Here is a 19,019-nt window from a genome sequence, read left to right as displayed (position 1 = left end):
CGGCCATGCTCAACCGGAAGCACTTTACCAAGCTGTGGATTACAAGACCAGCTGCATGAACGTCATATTTTTAGCATGTGGTCTATAAATGATGCAAATTATTTTGTACGTTTTACACACATGCACATTGGAGAGATAGCGGCAGTATTTATGTGGTATGTTAGATTGCTTTGGGTAAAACAAACTACGAAAGATGGGTCGCATTAACCCAGCCGCCCAATTAGGGCACCTATTATCTTTAACCATGTTGAAAGTTAAAAATGAAGTATTTTCGCATACAGTTAAATGGTGCGTCAGACGGGAGAAATTTGCCGCCACTAGATGGCAGCACTTGGAATTCATCTAACCTGTCTGAAAAGGACAATTTAATAAAGCCGCCGGTAATGAGTAGCTCTCTGGCTCACTTGCATACCACCTAAGCAGGTTGCGGTGTGGCCTTCACTCACGTTTGTGCAGGCTTAACGTTGAACTGGACGGTATTATGCAGTACTGGTACCAAGGTTGGCAGTGTTGTTAAGCAACATGCAACGAGTGCTTTGTATTGAAGGCCAACATCCCAGAAGTTGCATGTAATGTTTAAAATTTCACTTTAGGTTCCATCTCCACTGTATAGCAACAGGCCTTCGTAGTCAGACTGCAAATGAAGACAACACCTGCAACAAAACGTGTAATAAGTTTAAGTCTCAAGAGATGCAGAATCAATTGCATCATGAATGACTGACACAAAGTTGGCTTTATTTACAAAGGCCATCCACAGGAACAAGACACCAAAGTCGACTTTATTCACAAAATCACCCACGACGATTCAACCGCAAAAATAAAGGTTCAGACTTGAAAATAAAGGCTTTTCTCGTACAAAAAGAAATGCACCTACATTGAGCAAGAGTCTGAATTCAGTGGCCATTTTATGGCAGTTTTTCAAAAGGGTTTGCCAAAGATTAATTTCATTGGTCGCAACGCAGTCTGTCATTTGCGTTTATGGATGTCAGGCTACTTTTGTCAACAATTTTGAAAGCATACAGCATTTCTTTCCACTGTGACAAGAAATGCCTGACACTGCATGTTTCATATTACTTATTTGGACTCATTTGTTTGAGACTAATTTTTCAATTGCCTTATAGAGAATGTTTCAAAGTATTACAGTTTGCATGTTGTCATTTAACTCAAAATATGCACAATACTTTACATGCCAATGTTGATAATGGACCACTTGAATTCAGTTCACAATTTAATACAGGTACAGAGACACACACAGTTACAATATAAACTTTACAGTTCACTCCATGTATTTAAAAAAAAAAAAAAAAAACACTTTCAAACATTATTGCACAATGACAGCACTGAGAAGAAAGAGAGGCATCATGCAGACAGTGTGCACACCCAGTGAAAAAGTGGAGGGAGGGAAGGAAAGCAAGTGCGGAAGGGGGAAAACCAAAGTCATACTCTCCCTAAACGCTGGCTGCTTCGCCCTCGCCGCATCTGCACCCGCCTCATGTAGGCCGCTCGTCACGGGCGAAGGTCTGCTGAAGGTTCGTTGGACTCTTCCTCTGCGTCGCACAACTGCAAAAAGAAAGACAGCACTCAGTTGCATGCGGTTCACTTCTGTCGATGTACTCCGTGACCGGCAGATGGTACTCATCTTCATTTGAGGAACTGCTCCCGTCCCTCCGACGCCACGCGAGCGAGCCCTGCGACAGACAAATAAGGAAATGCGATAAAAAAAAAAGGTGTGTACACTCTCCTTGTACATTTGATTGCCACGTCACCTCTGGCCAGTCTTGGCCAGTCATGAATCAGGCTCCTTCCTCTTCATCACATGGCAACTGCTTTTCTTGGGGTGATTTCTTCCTTTGCTCCCCAATCCCAGGTCAAGTGACCTCCGTCCGCTGGCTGTTTTGTGCAGCTTCTCTTCCACCTTGCAAGACACAAGCACCAAAGTCTCGCTTGCGCCGTCGCTGCGCGTTTGCACTCAATCAAGGCTGCACAACATATTGGAAAATGAGTGATATGGCAGGATTGGGCCAGACTATTGCATTGTGCAAAGTTATGCAAAAACTTGGGATGGAAATGAATTTTTTGAACTGAATGAGATCAGTTAGATGTTAACTTGGATCAGTGACTTCTCTTCTAAAATAATTTGGCAACACAGAGCTTATTTCATTAGGCCACATGACAAAGAAAATCTTTCGCTTCTTAAAGTGCATGCCGTTAACGTACACCACCATGTGGCAGTTTTCCAATACACGTGCAGCCCTACACACACACACACACACACACTTCACCATTGGTGTCCGAACTGCGGCATGGGGGCTCTGGGACAAAAGGCCATTGGACACGGGCCACGAGGGGAGCGCCAAAATTCGACTGCTCAAGGGCTTCAGAATATTAAGTTACGCTGTTTACAAGTCAAATCTTCTGTTCAAAATTTCACTCAACACACAAGTTTAGCCTCATTTTTGCGGTGTTAGATTTACCAAGACACCTCATGATTGACTTTCAAAATTAACATTGTTTTGTAGCAGTAGCACAACATTTTAACACTTAATAGCAAAATCTCATGATTGATTAGAATCTTTAATGAATTTGTCAAAGAATTTTGAATTTGTTTCAGTACGAGGCCCTCAAACAAACATTCGGACACCACTGGTGTGAATTGAAAAAGGAAAACTCCATTTCACACATTGACGCTGCGCAGGTCGACGTCTCCAGGGAAGCGGGTCTCCCTCAGAACCTGTCTGCAGAGTGATGCCACCCGGCCAAGCAGTCCACCTCGGATCAGATTGTGTCGTGTCCCAGTCGCCATCTGCAGACAGACAATGTCAAACTCAAAGCGCACCCAGTGTTGGCGGTCACTTGCTTACTAGATCACAGCGGCTAGCTACTCTTGGTTACCGTCGCCGGCCGTTCGTCCCCCCCTTTTGCGTCCAGTCTGCAAAAGGCAGAACATGCAATGAGTTGTGCGCTGCTTGCGTCATTATGTCTTGAGCACTCTCGACCGGTGGTTCCTCACTGAACAGCTCGCTCCCACGCAGTCCTACACTGAGGGGAGAACAAAGAACCAAGTACCACAGTGGTAGGTTAGAAAAACAAAATGTTACAAATTACATTGCAAAATTGGACATTCGGGACCAGCTCGCTCCAACGCTGCCCTACACTGACGGGAGAACAAAGAACGCGAGTATGACAGTGGTAGTAGGTTAGAAAAAGACAAAAATGTTACAAATGACATTGCAAAATTGGACATTCGGGACCAGCTCGCTCCAACGCTGCCCTACACTGAGGGGAGAACAAAGAACGCGAGTATGACAGGTTAGAAAAAGACAACTGTTACAAATAACATTGCAAAATTGGACATTCGGGACCAGCTCGCTCCAACACTGCCCTACACTGAGGGGAAACCAAAGAACGCAAGAACAGTGGTAGGTTAGAAAATGACAATGTTACAAATTACATTGCAAAATTGGACATTCGGACCAGGTCGCTCCAACACCGCCCTACACCGAGGGGAGAACAAGAACGCAAGTACGACAGTGGTAGGTTAGAAAACGACAAAATGTTACAAGTCAGATTGCAAAATTGGACATCCTTCACATCAAACTTTTGTTTGTGTTTCCACCACCTCGTGGACTGGCTCCCTCCAACGCCGCCCTACACTGAGGGGAGAACAACGAACGCAAGTACGGCAGTGGTAGTAGATTAGGAAAAAGACAATGTTACAGTTGTCAAGTCATATTGCAAAATTGGACATTCGGCGCCACGTCAAAATTCTCTTTTTCCAGCAGCTTGTTAACCGGCTCGCTCCAATGTCACCCTACACTGTAGGGAGAACAAAGAACGCAAATACGACAGTGGTAGGTAGAAAAGACAAAATGTTACAATGGTCAACAAGTCATATTGCGAAAGTAGACATTCGGCTCCACATCAAAGTTTTGTTTGTGTCCATCAACGTGACACCGTCCTCCCCCAAAGGTTACAATGCGCCATCAATGGCAATCCTAGCACAAGACAACGCTGCTCTTGTAGCAAGATTGGGGCTTGGGCTTCTGCTTGCGGTACCCAAGCTGGTTCGTCCACAAAACCTGAAACATAAAAGAGGTGAAACACGACAAGGATTTGGTTGTGTGGATCGCTGTGATGGACTGAGTCAAGTCGAGCTCATTTGTATTGCCCAAAATCACAGTCAAGTCTCAAAGGGCTTTGCATGTGCAAAAATTGAAGTCCTCCCCCAAAGCCTCCAATGTGCCGGCCGGCTTTCAACCGCTATCCTCACACAAGACAAAGCTGCTCTGGATCCAGACAAGCCACAACCTCAACCACAACTACAGACCACCTCTTAAGCAAGTCCAACCATCAGACCCCCAAACACCTGCCCTCATTTCAAGGCAACCTTTCCAGCATGCACCCATAAACAAAGGCAACCAGAGCACAACACTGCCCCCTCCTGGTCAAATGATCCCCACACATGACATGTCCACGTTGGCATGCTTCTTGATTCTTGACTGGGTGTGAATTGGTCCTTTCCTCATTGCTCCTCTTCAACCCTGGAAAAACATGCAAGGCACCATTAATTGAGCGCTGGTAACTACATTTGTGCTATAGCATTCATGTACAAAAAAAAAAGGACCCATTCCTATCTCAGGCAGAGAAATTTTTTGACGTCAGAAAGCTATCTTGAGGAATTACAACTGCTATCCCATTCTAAAACACCCATTATAAACAATAAAAGCAGACAAGACTATTTTTTACCATTACTCCCACTCCGTTAGCTGAGCTTTCAGAGTAAGAGCATGTCACTTCAGCTCCCTTGTTGAATTCACAAAAGCAATTGTTTTCATGTGGCACAGGAAGAAATTGTGCATTTGCACACACTCTGGCTCTCCTATTGGACAAGGACACTGAGAAGGACAGAAGAAAAAACACTTTAAGAGTCGACATTTTCATTGCTTTATTCTTCCACATATGAGCCCACAGTTCACTTAAACCCTTACACCCTGTCATCTGACCAAAATTAACCAATCGGGAGCTAGTGGTTTAGCCAGATGTAAGTGAATGAGTAAATGCGTACATTTTCAAAAAAATTGTAAATATACATTTTTGCAAATTAACTTTAGGAGTCAACTTAGAATTTAATTTACCGTTGAACCTAATTGTGAACTTTTTTTTTTTTTTATCGAATTCGGCTCTCTAGCCCCTTAAGTTGGATACAAGTACACAATAAGACGGAACATAGACATCGTTTTATATTCATTCAACGTAGGGCGGATGATTCAAGTTTGCTGTCCACAAACGACGGCGTAGCTGAGCCGTCCGAAACGGGATGTCCGGAGCAAAGCCGAGAAAATACACGCTTGCAAATAGTTCCAACGTATGAGAATGAATGCGGGCGCCGTTTTGGGCAATTTTTGGAGCGGAAGGGTTTGATTTTGAGAAGGAAAAACTCGCATTCATATATACGTTGGCATAACATGAAATTAAATACCACACTTTTAACAGATACAATTTAAAAAAAAAGATATATTTGACTATAGTCAAAGAAACATGTTGACTTGAGTCAAACAAATATTTATAGTTCAACCCCCAAACCTCAAACGCGGTTGCTTCCATCACGTGCAAAAATCCTGCAACAAGCAAAAAGGCGTCGTGAAAAACGGCAACGGACGACAAACATTTGCTCGTGTGCCCGCTTACCTGAGAGAATGCCACGCGGTCGGGCTTCATCTTGCTACACCTGTATTTGATAACTCCCTGGTGCACACCGGTTTTCAATTAACCTGAGGGTCTGACGTCACGTCCACCGATCCAAGGCAAACTTCTTCTACTGCATGTCGAACGGCGCTTTGCACACTAGCGCCACCAGGTGACCTGTCATGATGGCTGCCCTGCGTTGGCTTTTTTTTTGGTCACACACACATCTCCTGGTCAGCATGCGACATGTGATCAGTGACCAATTCTGTTTTTTCAATTTTTGTTGTCAGAATAAATATTGAAAACCAAACAGATGACTTTTCCTTATTCCGGATATCAAATGAAAAATCAGACTGTAGTCCAATTTTGATTATTCTATTTTAAATAGCTAATAACCAGTTGTCTTCCACGTTTAATATCTGCTTCCAAATGTAATATCCAATCACCAAAAAAGACCAATACTGTTTTTATTGGAGAAATAATTATTATTATTATATCAATATATTATATTTTGTTTATTAATCATCGAATATCAAACTGTTATTAGACGTTTCCTTAGTTGTTCTGGAGAATAATCAGCGCAAGCTGTATTTTAATTTCGGGTTGTCTAATTCAAAACGAAAATCAAATGACCACTCATGTTCCGATCTTTAAAATCTGTATGATTTAGACACGGAGCGTGTAATGACGTCATCGTATGTTACAGCACGTATCGTATATTTGACTCACACGCACCAATGTATCAAAGCTCTTAAAAACATAGGGATCGCCTATGTATTTTTGTATTAAGACAAAGAAAACAAAGTGTTTTATAAACCTGAACAATTATTATCGGTTAATATCTAACATGATCCCTGTCCGAGTAGCGCACTTGCAAAGGATGACTAGCAGGGGGCGCCAATGTTGCATTTTGTATCTTCGCCAGCTACCGTTTAACTCAACGAGCAAGAAGCATCTCCACAATTTTCTCAAGCTTCGAGCTAAATATTCCGATAAATATCTCATTTAGATGACAAATAACTCGTTACATGAGGTGATGTTCAGCAGGTAAACTGACGACTTATTTCTTGTTTTACATCGAGGTAAAAGCGCGATTGTTTAAAAAAAATTCACGGTGGATTGGTTTTTGAAATGATTCAGCCATGTTTGACGTTTTGCCTTCGTGTCGATTCATGTCAGTAATCCTCATGTCTTTGTACAGTTTTAGTGATTTTATTCACTCCCAATAATGTCTTGAGATGAATATCTGCTTATGTTTTCTTTATATTTGCCGATCACATGTTTCTAAACATTAATCGTCGTTTGAGCTAAATCTGTGTCAGGCAGTATGACGTCAAATGAGTGGATAATACACCTTGTATGTAGCGAACTACTTACTGGGCTATATGTACAGTGAATGCAAAGGTGTGTCTATTCATTTCAAATTTTAATCGTTCATTTGACCCTTTTAACCAGTTGAGATGATCGATAATATAGATAACTTCCTTCCTGCGTAGATGCGATTGCCATGGAAGCGGACAAGATACCTAAATTCTCCTCCAAGGATGAGGAAATCAACTTTTGGAAAGCGCTCTACGTCAAGTATAAGGCAAAGTATGTGATACGTAACGTTGTGAGTTTTTGCCTATTTAAGCTTTTAATGATTAAATATGGAGTTTAATTGCAGCTTACTTCTTATCAGTTGAGGAGAGCAGGCTTTATATTCTTGCTGATGTGACAGATTCATCGCACCAGGAGATCCATTTTTAGATGTGCCTTCTTCGTTCATCAGAATGTTCTTTTTAGCGTGACATCTTTCTTTTTGTCTGTCCGCGTGTGTCCTCTCTATTGTCGGCCGGCAGCTACCAGGAGGCTCACGAGGAGCTGCTGGAGTTCCAGGAGGGCAGCAGGGAGCTGGAAGCTGAACTGGAAGCTCAGCTGGGCCAGGCCGAGCATCGCCTGAAGGACCTCCAATCAGACAACCTTAGGCTGAAGAACGACCTGGAGTCGCTCAAGGTAAAGGCGGAGCCAGATATCTGGAATATCTTCATCACAAGCTTTGGCTGTGAATGCCTGGGCTTTATCGTACCCACTCTGCCTATTTTGTTTATCAATGGTCACAATTGAGGAGGACAAGAAACATTATGAAATATGTATGAGGCTACTCAATATGCTGTGTTAGGAGAGGCTGGAGCAGCAGTACTCACAGAGCTACAAGCAGATATCCGTTCTGGAGGACGACCTGGTGCAAACGCGCAGCATCAAGGAGCACCTCCACAAATACGTGCGAGAACTGGAACAGTCCAACGATGACCTGGAACGAGCCAAGAGGTCTGGAAACATTTTGCTGGTCAGTGTTGTATTTTGCTTCTGACCATGTGTTTTTTTTTTGTTTCTCAGAGCGACCATCGTGTCCCTGGAGAACTTTGAGCAGCGTCTGAACCAGGCCATCGAGAGGAACGCCTTTCTGGAGAGCGAGTTGGATGAGAAGGAGTCGCTTCTCGAGTCCGTTCAGAGGCTCAAAGATGAAGCCAGAGGTGAGAGCTGGGGAGGAGGGGGTCGCCTATGATTAAAAAATAAAAATAAAATCGGAAGTTCTTCATCTTTACCTCGACTAATTAACGAAGGTTTGTTTGTGTTTGGGTCAGACTTGCGTCAGGAGCTTGCGGTGCGTGAACGTCAGGCGGACGTGAGCCGGACATCGGACTCCGGCTCTCCCACGCATGACGACGTCAAGATGGTCTTGCCGTCGCTCTCCACGCCTGCCACGCCTCTCAGTAAAGGTCTGGACAACGCGCTCCTCGCAGATGGCACAGGTCTGTGCAGCCTCACATATTTTGCAGCTTTTGGACAAAAGTAATGGGACACGGCTCTTTTTGCAGGACTTGGCACAAGTTACACCAGTCACTCACCACTGACTCCATCAGCACGGATATCAGCGCTCAACATCGTCAGCGACCTACTGAGGAAAGTCGGAGTAAGTTGCTTTTGGGATTCTATAAACCCCTCAAATCTGTTTTATTGGTCCTCTCCATTACAAACCTTGTGTCCGGCAGGTTCTGGAGGCCAAACTAGCTGCGTGCAGGAATCTGGCTAAAGAGCAGCAGGCCAAGAAAAACTACGCTCTGGACAATGGCAACATCCTCAATGCCAATAGCGCATATTCCCAGTCACTGCGTATCACCTATTTGGACAAAGCGTGAGTGAGTCTCTTTGATTTATTTTTTGTGTGTGACGAGATGAGTAAAAAGAAAAAAACATCAGAGGGTGGAACATTTCTGGGTAATCTGCTAAGGAAGTTAAGAGGATGAATTTGGAAATAATTTGAATGGTACGTTTTTAATGGGAAATGAGGGATTTTTAATGGAACTTCATTTTGGTTTTGCAGCAGAGGGCCAAGCAGCCTTGATCCAGGGACCCTCACAGTCATCACGGTCCCTCCCGCTGCCTCCTCTGCCGGCTTGGTGCCCCTCACAATTTGAACACCGTACCAACCACTACAGACCCCCAACAAAGACCTCACAGCACCACGAGACAAGTTGATATGCAAATGTGTTCACTCATCACTCGGCAATAAGTCTAAGCGAGCGTTCACATGCGCGTTGGAGTGTTTCCTGACTAACTATATTATTTATTGAGGATTGTAAATGTTTAAAGTCTTAAGAGAGAGGTGGTCTTTTTCATTTTATTTACCTTTTGTTCAAATGTGTGTCACTTTTGGTCATATTGATCGTTTACGTTCCACTTAGAGGTGGCAGGAAACCAACTCATCCACTTAAAACAGTTAATGGCTATGATGGACTAAAATAATATATATGTATGTGTGTGACTTAATGTGTAATTAATTAAAATTGGAATTATCACAAGTGTTCATTAAATGTCAGTGATTGAACAGTAAATTTGTTAAAAAAAAATGTAGGGAAATATTCAATTGAATTAAGAAATTTTTCCAAAATGATTTGGTATTTTAATGAATTCATAACTTCTGCTCATTTGGAAATGCAAATCTTTCAAGAAGAAACTGAAAAAATCCAAAATATGAAAAAGGGATAGCTTATTTTAAATTGGATCACAATGCGATACTTGCGGGGTCCTGTTTGAGGAGCATGACTTTTTTTTTTTTTTTAAATACAATACCGCTACTAATAATGCATCAGATGTATATGGCACTTTTCTGGACAAAGGAAGAAATCTTTATTTGACAAAACCAGAAACAAACTCCTGGTGTGTTTTTATTTTGTCAATAAAGATGGCTCTGGGTGAACAAACAAATATTGAGGTCACCAATGAAATCCAATGAGTCTAGTTTCTAAGGAAACATTAAACATGAGTGTCCAATTGTGATGCCTTTGTCGACCTGTTGTGATGTAATTGCACTATTTATTAATCAAATGAAATGGCTGAAACTGAATCCTGATGGCTCCAAAATTCCTTTTTTGACATTTAACTGGTGAATAAAAAACTTTTTTTTTATGACGGAGAGGGCTTCGTTCTCAACGCACACGTGTGGCTTACCCTGCTGAGATTTATTAATGAAGACTCCTCATTGCTGACAGCTGAAGGCTAAAGTTGGGCCTCAATGTGGGTCACATAATTCCAAGTGGGCCGTCAGGTGAAGCCAACAGCAGGGATCAAAATAGTTTGTATCAACCTCACAAATCACAGTTAGATTTCACTTACCTCTGCCAAGGAGGTTATGTTGATATTGGCATGATTTTTATTTGCATGAATTCCACATTTCTATTCAGTGGCAGCCCACTTGATGGTTATGAGAAGGGGAAACAGAAGATTTGCTGTCCCCCAACATTGGCAAAAAAAATCCATATCGAGGTTTGGAAGAGTCTGTCAAACGATACCTCAGGAGAAGCTGATGCTTCCTGCAGAGGCGTAGTAGCCCGTGCAATCGGCTGAATATCGCTGCGACAGTGACACCGTGTTCAGATCCAGCTCTCCGAAATGATAAGCTCCAAATGTCTGAATTCGAGAAGAACACAAAAAAAGGGCTTGGGATATGTAATTGTAGACTAGAGAATGAAAATAATTATTGTTGTAACGGTACCATTTATTCTCTTAACATTCTGACATTTTTTTAAAAAAGATTTGTTCTAATACGATGCTTTTGTCCTTGGTTATTTTCTCAAACATTAATCTGATAACCTGAATTACTTTAGGAATGGTTGATTTCAAAATAAAATTTATGACAGCATTTTTCTCTAACCTTTAATATATTTCTGGCATCAAATGCCTCTCGCTCATTCTTGCCATGTCTTCCTGACCCGCTGGCCTCTTCCACTGGAAAAAAAAATAAAATAAAACCGGAATGTGAAACAAGGAGCTTGGGATCAGACTTCCAAACACAACACGCCATTAAATCGACTTGCTTCCATGGTGATGCAGCGGGCACAAAATCAAGGTTAGTTCTATTGGTTGGAATTTAGACCATAATTGACGTTGACCATGAGCTGGTAAACATGTTGGGAAATGCTTAGGAACTCTGGAGGGTGGGGAGGGCTTGATCCCAGGCCAAGATGAATCGAGTCTTTGTCAGTACTTGGAAAAACATGCTGCGGTCGCATGTAAACGGAGCTGCGGATGCCATAAATGTCTCTGGTGGAATTTCGACATTGCAGCTCAACAGTTGAAAAACATGTTGAAGATTTACTTATTTTTATTATACTACTTAATATTATTAATTTTTGCTTTGTTTAGGTTTTGTTTGGCATAAGCGCTAATCTCGGCCTGTTCTAAAAATAGTGCATTGTGATTTCCTAAGAATGTTACCAAAGTAATCCTTAAAAAAAAAATACAAAGACAGATGTATAGGAATAAAGTGTATGATTATATATTGACCGATTCCAACCATTTAAAGCATTGCCGAGAGCTATAGTGAAAAACCGTGTGTGGTATTGACAATATTATGTACCAGTGGTGTCTTTTCTGAACAGGGTATTGATCACAGTGGCGTGCAGCTTGACTCTGTCCCATTCTCGTGTCATTTGGCCCATGGAGACGAAATACTCCACTAGGTGATCTGCAATCACCTGCAACCTGTAGCGGTAAACAATAAACTTGAATACAAAGAAGCTGATTTTTTTTTTTTTTGGTACTTTCATTACTTGTCAGAGCCGTCCGTCACGTTGACTTTAGCGTACAGGACGTCCACCATGGCGGGGTCGTCGTTCATATACTCGATGCCCGCCACCTGTAAAGGCAGAGGCTTTCCTCCTGTGATGTCCCTGACAGAAAAAAAATGAGAATTTTTTTTTTTTCATTCATTAAAGCTCTATACAAATCAAAAACATACCTGATAAAGTTTTGACAGTTCTGGAGGTGCTCACATGCTTTCCTAATTTCCAAGTCATCCAACAGCGTGAGCGTGCCGACAGTCAGGTGAAGCTTTGCCGGGTTCTGAAAGATGCTTTCATCGAGTCCGTGGTCCTATGCGATCATAAATGAATAAATAAAAAGTATAAATACCTTTCACATGCAGTCTGTGTTTATTGTACCTGTGAACATTGCTCCAAGACATCATCTTTAAACTTCAAGAATCCCTTATGGATTTTGGGGTCATTGAGGGGGAACGACAGGAAGTGCGTGAAAGGCTGCCTTTTCCGGAAGTTTTCAATGAGGACTTCGATTCTCGTGACGGCAGAGGAGACTGCAGCTTTGTGCGGCCCTGTGACGACTGAAAACATGAAAATAAATTACTTATACAATTATAATTACTTCTCAAAACAGAATTTCCAGTGAGGCGTCGATAATGGTCGTACCTATCTGTCCTTCCACACCTTGTTTGGGGATGTTAATCGACGTTTTTGTATCCAACTCGAGCTGTTTACGAGTTTCTCCCTTTTTACCGATGATGTATCTGTCGGAACAGGACAAATCAGAGAGATGAATATTCTCAGAGCTTTGTGTGTGTTTTTTTTTTTTATACTTTTGTGTGACTCACTTGTACAAGACAGTTGGCACGTCGATGGCACATCGGAATCCTCTATCAGTCTGTTCAATCAAGTGAGCATCACAGGTTTCCTCTGCCTCGAATTCCTCGCTCACTGCATGACAAATAAAAACCACAAATTTTGACCTTGTTTTTTTTTTTACTTGCTCCCAGAGTTCATAATGCATGTTACACTTACCAGGTGTTCCCATGTAGGAGAAATCTTCCTCCTCCTCCTCATACTGTTCTTCTTGAACAACGTTTCTTCGATATATTCTTCCATTTATATTAATAAGAGGAGGGCGTAAAACGTCCATTTTGTTAACAAAAGCTATCCCAGCAGAGTAAAGCAGTGCAATTCAAGTAAATTACGCGATACAAACGCGTCACGAAATCTTAACTTGTTTTGAATTTGTGCTCGTTGCTACGTCAACATCGCCGCCATATTGTTATTTGCCGTAAACGGCCGATTTTGTCGTAAAGTGCAGCTAAGGTATCTTTTCTGCGAAATAAGCGGCAGCATCAACTGGGCGGATTAACGTCAACGTTTCCAGGTTATCACGTGCATTGGGTGTAAGTTTCTTTGAAACATGATCAAATTACATGTTTAACAAAATGATAATGTTGCTATATCCACGATCGGCTGCTTTATTTGTTAACCAATGCTAAGCGAGCTAACGTTGGTGTTTTCATTGAGTGACGTTCGATTGCAATGCAAGTGACAAGTGTGTGTTTCAAAAAATCTTGCACAGGCAATGGCGGCGTCTTCTTCGTCCTCCTCGGCCGGGGGCGTAAGCGGCAGCTCGGTGACCGGTTCGGGGTTCAGCGCCTCGGAACTCATTCCTCCCAGGAAGGTCCTGTACACCTACCCAAAAGGAGCTGGTGAAATGATGGAAGGTTTGTAGAGGAATAGTGTGAATCTGCTCAGTAGGAATTTTGTTTAAAAAATAATAAATAAAAGATTTAAGTAATTAAGTGACATAAGGTGCTAGAGTCTGGGATTTTTCTTTGTGAGGCTGGATGTGAGTTGTGGCCTACAGCAGTTTTTTTGCAAATGTTCAGCCGAATCAGCAACTGGCTCTCCTTGCCCACGTGTGAGGGCTTGAGTTTATTTTATCCAGAACTTGCTCATTACACCAATGTACAAGTTGCCTAACTCTCTTGTATTTCCTTTTACAGACGGCTCAGACAGGTTTCTGTGCGAGTCTGTATTCAGCTACCAAGTGGCGTCGGCACTGAAGCAGGTCAAACACGGTATGTGACAAACACAGCGCTAAATATGTTTATTGTTTTTTTTGGCTGACTGTTGATCTCCCGGCAGATCAACAAGTTTCTCGCATGGAGAAACTGGCTAGCTTGGTGGAGGAGCTGGAAGCGGATGAGTGGCGGTACAAGCCCATCGAGCAGCTCCTGGGATTCACGCCGTCGTAAACAAAAGTTAACACTGAGATGCCTTTTTAGGGGAAAAAACAAGGACTTTTTCTTTTTTTGAAAAAAAATTATTTATCTAATAAAATGAGGTGGCAAAAGTATCTACACTCTGTTCTTTAAGGTACTTGTTGAAGGTAAAATGTTTTAAAATGTAGGAAGTAAAAATGTCAGGAAAAAAGAGGATTGTATAAACTGTTTAATTCTTTACATTCTGATTATTCATAGGCTTCGGTAACATCGAATATTTAAAAGTGCTATTTTCCCGGATAAAAACCATTTTTATTTTTATTTTGAAAGAGGCTGGAATGAATGAATTTATGGCATTTCCATTCCTTTTAATAAGGAACAACGATTTGAGATGAGTACAAGCACGCTCAGGGAAGGAATAATAGTAATTCAACATACAGTAACTAAGTATTTGTACTTTTTTTTCCCCTTCCCAACAATAATATGAGCGCGTGACACAGAAGCCATCACAAACAATCCATTCATGCACGTAATTAAAAGCCGTACATTCTTTGTGTCAGCTGTTTGTTATTTTGAGTTTAACTGCACTCTTTCACAAACATGTTCTAGTTGAACAAAGTGTGACGTCACGGGTCTCGTATCAATCAGCAGACGTGCCTTGTTGACAGCGAGCAAACACGCTGTTTTGTTCCTCCTAGTGAATGAGCGTGTGTGTTTTTTTTAATTCACAGTGAGGAGGGTGTGGAGCGTACAGAATGTACTTGGAGAAAAACTGTCCAGGCGCTTGGCAAAGGCACGCCTTTGGACGCAGTCAGAATTCAATCCCATGGAGAGAGTTCAAAAGTTTGGCGAGCCCGTCAAGAAGTCAGGCGTCAGGAAATAAAAGTTCACCATCTCAAGTTCATGTGATCAAATTTGGAATCTCAGTGCACACACATAAAAAAAATGAACGTGGAAACTTGTGTGTGTGTTGGGGTAATTAAAAAAAATACATAATTCTGTCCTCTAAATTTTAAAAAAAGTGGATATGAAAAGTCTTCACACCCCTTTTCAAATGTTGGTTTTTGTGATAGACATGTTGGGCAAAGAGCGTACATATTTAGGAGTGTAAAGTATATGTCTTAAAAAAAATACAGTATGACTATCAATTCTCGAAGAAGATTGACCTACATAATCTTGGGGGGTCGCCAGTGGGCCGCACCACACTAAAACGTGGGCCAACCCCCCCGCCCTCCCTATTGGGACACAGTGTGCTTTGTGGTGTTTGTCTTGTTTAGACAGCCACGCCCACTCACGTGTACCCACCAAAGTACTGCTCCCAACTTCCTCTCACACACACACACACACACACACACACCCCAACAACTTCCTCTTTTGCAACTTAACACCGTGACCGCACATCTTCCATCTGACCCTGGATTGGTCGCCAGTCAATCCACACTCACATTGACACCTATGACACCAGTCTTCAATGAACCCAACACCAGGTTTTGGAAATGTGGGGGGAAACTGAAGGGATAACATATGAGTCTTGAAACCCAAACCTCAAAAATGTGAGGCAGACATGCAAACCACTTGACCATCGTGATGCTACGTGCGCAACTCATAACAAACAAATCAGCTGCTAGTGTCATCTTTATGGCATTGAGAGGCTGCAAAACATGTTTTTGAGCAGTCAGCTGATGGCTGATGCAATGTCATTGGTACACATTGACGATGAACATCCCATTTGTAGAACAGACAGACAGATTGTTACATAGTCTAGTTGACTACAATATTTTTTTGTGTAAAAAAGGATTGTGAACTACTCCACTAGTCCCTTGTCTGTAGAATGGTAATCTTAAAGCAGAAGTGTCAAACTCATTTTTGTTGCGGGCCACATAAAGAGCAGAGGTGCCAAAAGTACTCACATTGTATTTTAGTACAAGTAAGGTTTTAAAAACATACTGGCAAAAATAATCAAAGCCTGTAATTTGGTAAAAGTAAAAGAAAAAAAAGCACAGACTGAAATGTGCTTAAGCGCAATTGCAAAGTATTTGTACTTAGTTACATTCCACACTTGTATGCAATGATATGCAATTTGTATGTAAAATGTTTCATGTTTATTTATACAGCAATTATTCTATAGTCACCAATGATTGGCGATGTAAATTGAGATGGATTAAAAAAATGGACATGACAGTGTATGTTGTGCATCATGAACATAAAGATGTAATGTCATGCATATTTGTTAAACCAGAGCGTTTTATTGTCATTTTACGGAGCTGCTGCTGCTGCAGTGTTGTTTTCGAGGCTCTGCAGCAGAAAAAATGTGATGTAATGCTTTAGGAGCAAAACAGGTGATGTCATGCTTTTGCAGACATACAGTATACGCTCCAATCTTAACCGGACAGCGACTTTTTGTCATTTAATGTCCGCTAAGCTTGGATGTAAAACAAAAGATTAAAAAAAAAAAAAAAAAAAAAACGGTTACCGACAAGCCCAAGCAAGTCTCTGTACATTTCCACAGCAGCGGGGGTATGCTATTCAACACGAGCCCCCCTTTTTTTTCTTTTTTTTTTGTTCATAGCTGGCGTGTTACCAGGCAAGATACGGCTAGGAGGCGTGTCCGGCGTGACTATTCTTTTTGATTGGTTGGTAGGCCTTCGAAGAAGGCGTGGCTTCGAGAAGACTATATAAACATTGTTGCGGATTGATCCGGAGCCGCAGAGCTTTTCGACAGCTGGTTGACAAGTACGGGAGAGTACGAGGAAGTTGTCCGATGGTTGCTTTCTGCAGACAATAAAACTCCGAATAACTGACATTTTTGCTTTGTCATTGAAGGTAAGGACTTTGATATTAAAAATCGATTGCACTGTATTCGCAAAGTCATTGTGCACTTTCATACTGCTATTTTTTCTTTTCATTTTTCAAACGGATAGCTCTGTAAAAATAAGTGCGCTGCAAAATGATCAGTTTGTTTTTGCTATTTATAATTTTAAGATTTGTTAACAGCATTCTAAATTGTATCATTCGGAGCATTTAGCTATAGGAAATGAAAATTGTCAAAACACCTAAAAATATCCCTTTTTTTTTTTTTAAATTAGTTTTACTCCGGAGTTGTATAATTTAGATTTGATTCTAATGTACTGCACCTTCTGTATCATACGTTTAAAAAAAAAAAGTGTACAGTGACTGCACAGTGACTTTCCAAAAGACCGTGCCGGAAAAAAAAAAATCATAAGTATGGAGCTTCAGACATGACATGGGGGGAAGGGGAAATGAATGAGTCTGTATTAATATTTTGTGTGCATATTATTTGGCATCCACAAATGAATATTCTATGTTCATTGTAGCCACAATTTATTCAACATTTCCCCCAACATCATGCCAGGAGCTCCATAATTAAGTGTCATTCTGAGAGCTCAAGTTTCCTTTGTTAGCCTTTCTGCAAATTCGACAGTGATCTCATCCTCTTGTTTGGTGGCCTCTTTTTCAACACAGGCGATGCATTCGAGTGCCTCAAACGTGCAAACCGGCAGCTTGCCCCCGTCTCCGGTGGACAGCAGTCCCAGGAGACTATCTTGGGGCAACCTGGTGCAAAGACTGACTGACAGTATGGAGTCCAGGTCCAACAACAGCAGCAGGAGTGACCTCTCTGACTCAGGTGGGTGAAACGCGCTGAGGAGTTCAGGGAGAACTCCGGGGTTGTTTTTTTTCACTCGCCCCGTCTGGGTTCTAATGTCGTTATCCTGATCCTAACAGCGTCTGACCTGTCAGAGGAGGATCTTTTCTATGACCCCACCGAGGAGGCTATCTTGAAGAAGGTGGTGGAGCTGATCGAGCGAAGCCTGCGCGAGGCAAAGGACTCGGCGTGCGCCCTGCGCTGCGCCAAGCTCCTCATCCCCGACCGGCTCCTGGAGCGCATTGGGGGCGAACTCCTGCACCTGGCGGCCAGCGAGCCGTGCGGCCTGCGTGGCGCCCTGGTGGACCTGTGCGTGGAGCGGGGGGCACTGTGCGAGAGCGTGGCGCAGCTCTCGGCGGACCCCTACCTGGTGCCCACCTTTCAACTGACTCTGGTGCTAAGGCTAGAGTCCGGTGGTCTGTGGCCCAAGATCCAAGGACTTTTTAGTTCCAAAGTGCCAGCGGGAAGGCAAGCCATCAAGCTGAGCACCGGATTCCGCGTCATCAAGAAAAAACTGTATTGTTCCGAGGATCTCCTGATTGAGGAATGCTGAAGATGACTGTAACCTTCTAAAAAAGAAGGATGTCAACCTGGTACGAGTGAAGCTTTCTCAAGTGTGTACCTCAGTTTCTATGGAAACCGCCCAAATGGCAGCTACAGCTATATATGGTCATTTTAAATAAAAAAAAAAAAAGAAGAAAACCCAGAAAACAAAACCACATCATTTGCCATAACAGCTTCTCATCAGACATCATTCCATACCAGTGTGGACGCTTATTTATTTGATATTCAAATACTCATGACATTGCAGTTTGTTTGCACAAATTTTGTTTTGCTTTTTGTATTTTCACAGACGCAAAGAATAAATTATTTTTTTAAATAAATTGAGTCCTTGTTGTTATTCCTGCATTCTATCAGTGATTTTAAAGCGCAACACACTGTTTAACACTCATATATATATATATATATATATATATATATATATATATATATATATATATATATATATATATATATATATATATATATATATATATATATATATATATATATATATATATACTCTTGATGATGGTTGGCTTAATTAAAATAGAGAAAAATTATATTGGTCTTTCTTTAAAATTATTTGTATATTTTGGGAAATTTTATGGATCGAAAACACTAGTGGTGACTACTCATGAAGTACTCATATATATATATATATATATAAAGTGGTATCAAACATTTCTAGCCTGTGTATACACATATGAATAATAATAAATAAAAAAAAGTTAGGATTAGATTGATGACGTGCCCACAATGAAAGTGTGTCTGCTTCACCCCCACTATAACCACCTGAAGTCAAAGTCTGCC

At 41.7% G+C, this 19,019-nt stretch overlaps 4 protein-coding genes across 11 annotated transcripts; 3 read left to right on the top strand and 1 right to left on the bottom strand.

Moving 5' to 3' along the window:
- Positions 1-714: 714 nt before the first annotated feature.
- ascc1 (activating signal cointegrator 1 complex subunit 1) lies at positions 715-12,947 on the bottom strand. Of its 7 annotated transcripts, none has more exons than XM_068649373.1 (20): positions 12,804-12,947; positions 12,617-12,719; positions 12,435-12,532; positions 12,171-12,349; positions 11,969-12,102; positions 11,781-11,900; positions 11,588-11,712; positions 10,883-10,956; positions 10,180-10,638; positions 8,707-8,848; positions 8,577-8,626; positions 8,274-8,507; positions 7,872-8,208; positions 7,357-7,762; positions 5,689-5,888; positions 5,584-5,618; positions 4,747-4,895; positions 2,862-4,541; positions 1,767-2,803; positions 715-1,688 (listed from the first exon to the last, which is right to left on the bottom strand). In XM_068649373.1, the coding sequence occupies exons 1-9, from the start codon at positions 12,919-12,921 to the stop codon at positions 10,522-10,524; spliced, it is 1,068 nt and encodes a 355-aa protein (XP_068505474.1). In that variant the 5' UTR covers positions 12,922-12,947; the 3' UTR covers positions 715-1,688; positions 1,767-2,803; positions 2,862-4,541; positions 4,747-4,895; positions 5,584-5,618; positions 5,689-5,888; positions 7,357-7,762; positions 7,872-8,208; positions 8,274-8,507; positions 8,577-8,626; positions 8,707-8,848; positions 10,180-10,521. The 7 variants fall into 7 exon arrangements, with proteins under 7 accessions (XP_068505474.1, XP_068505475.1, XP_068505472.1 ...); XM_068649374.1 differs by having other exon boundaries at positions 10,521-10,638; XM_068649371.1 differs by having other exon boundaries at positions 5,689-5,915; positions 8,707-10,638.
- ndel1a (nudE neurodevelopment protein 1-like 1a) lies at positions 6,780-9,530 on the top strand. Of its 2 annotated transcripts, none has more exons than XM_049758827.2 (9): positions 6,780-7,089; positions 7,182-7,278; positions 7,527-7,680; positions 7,847-7,995; positions 8,065-8,201; positions 8,313-8,447; positions 8,547-8,641; positions 8,721-8,863; positions 9,053-9,530. In XM_049758827.2, exons 1-9 carry the CDS (start codon positions 7,071-7,073, stop codon positions 9,144-9,146), a joined length of 1,023 nt encoding a protein of 340 aa, XP_049614784.1. In that variant the 5' UTR covers positions 6,780-7,070; the 3' UTR covers positions 9,147-9,530. The 2 variants fall into 2 exon arrangements, with proteins under 2 accessions (XP_049614784.1, XP_049614783.1); XM_049758826.2 differs by having other exon boundaries at positions 6,784-7,089; positions 8,313-8,480.
- A 412-nt stretch (positions 12,948-13,359) lies between the features above and the next one.
- anapc16 (anaphase promoting complex subunit 16) lies at positions 13,360-14,136 on the top strand. Its single transcript, XM_049758835.1, has 3 exons — positions 13,360-13,501; positions 13,784-13,858; positions 13,926-14,136. Exons 1-3 carry the CDS (start codon positions 13,360-13,362, stop codon positions 14,033-14,035), a joined length of 327 nt encoding a protein of 108 aa, XP_049614792.1. The 3' UTR covers positions 14,036-14,136.
- Positions 14,137-16,675: 2,539 nt separating this feature from the next.
- On the top strand, positions 16,676-18,550 carry ddit4 (DNA-damage-inducible transcript 4). The gene is made up of 3 exons (XM_049758833.1): positions 16,676-16,825; positions 17,486-17,648; positions 17,747-18,550. The coding sequence occupies exons 2-3, from the start codon at positions 17,489-17,491 to the stop codon at positions 18,217-18,219; spliced, it is 633 nt and encodes a 210-aa protein (XP_049614790.1). The 5' UTR covers positions 16,676-16,825; positions 17,486-17,488; the 3' UTR covers positions 18,220-18,550.
- Positions 18,551-19,019: the final 469 nt, after the last annotated feature.

This window comes from Syngnathus scovelli, chromosome 21 (genome assembly GCF_024217435.2).
Source record: "Syngnathus scovelli strain Florida chromosome 21, RoL_Ssco_1.2, whole genome shotgun sequence".
Classification (NCBI taxonomy): Eukaryota; Metazoa; Chordata; class Actinopteri; order Syngnathiformes; family Syngnathidae; genus Syngnathus; species Syngnathus scovelli.
Note: the sequence above shows the minus strand (reverse complement) of the source record. Positions and strands in the feature narration are given on the sequence as shown.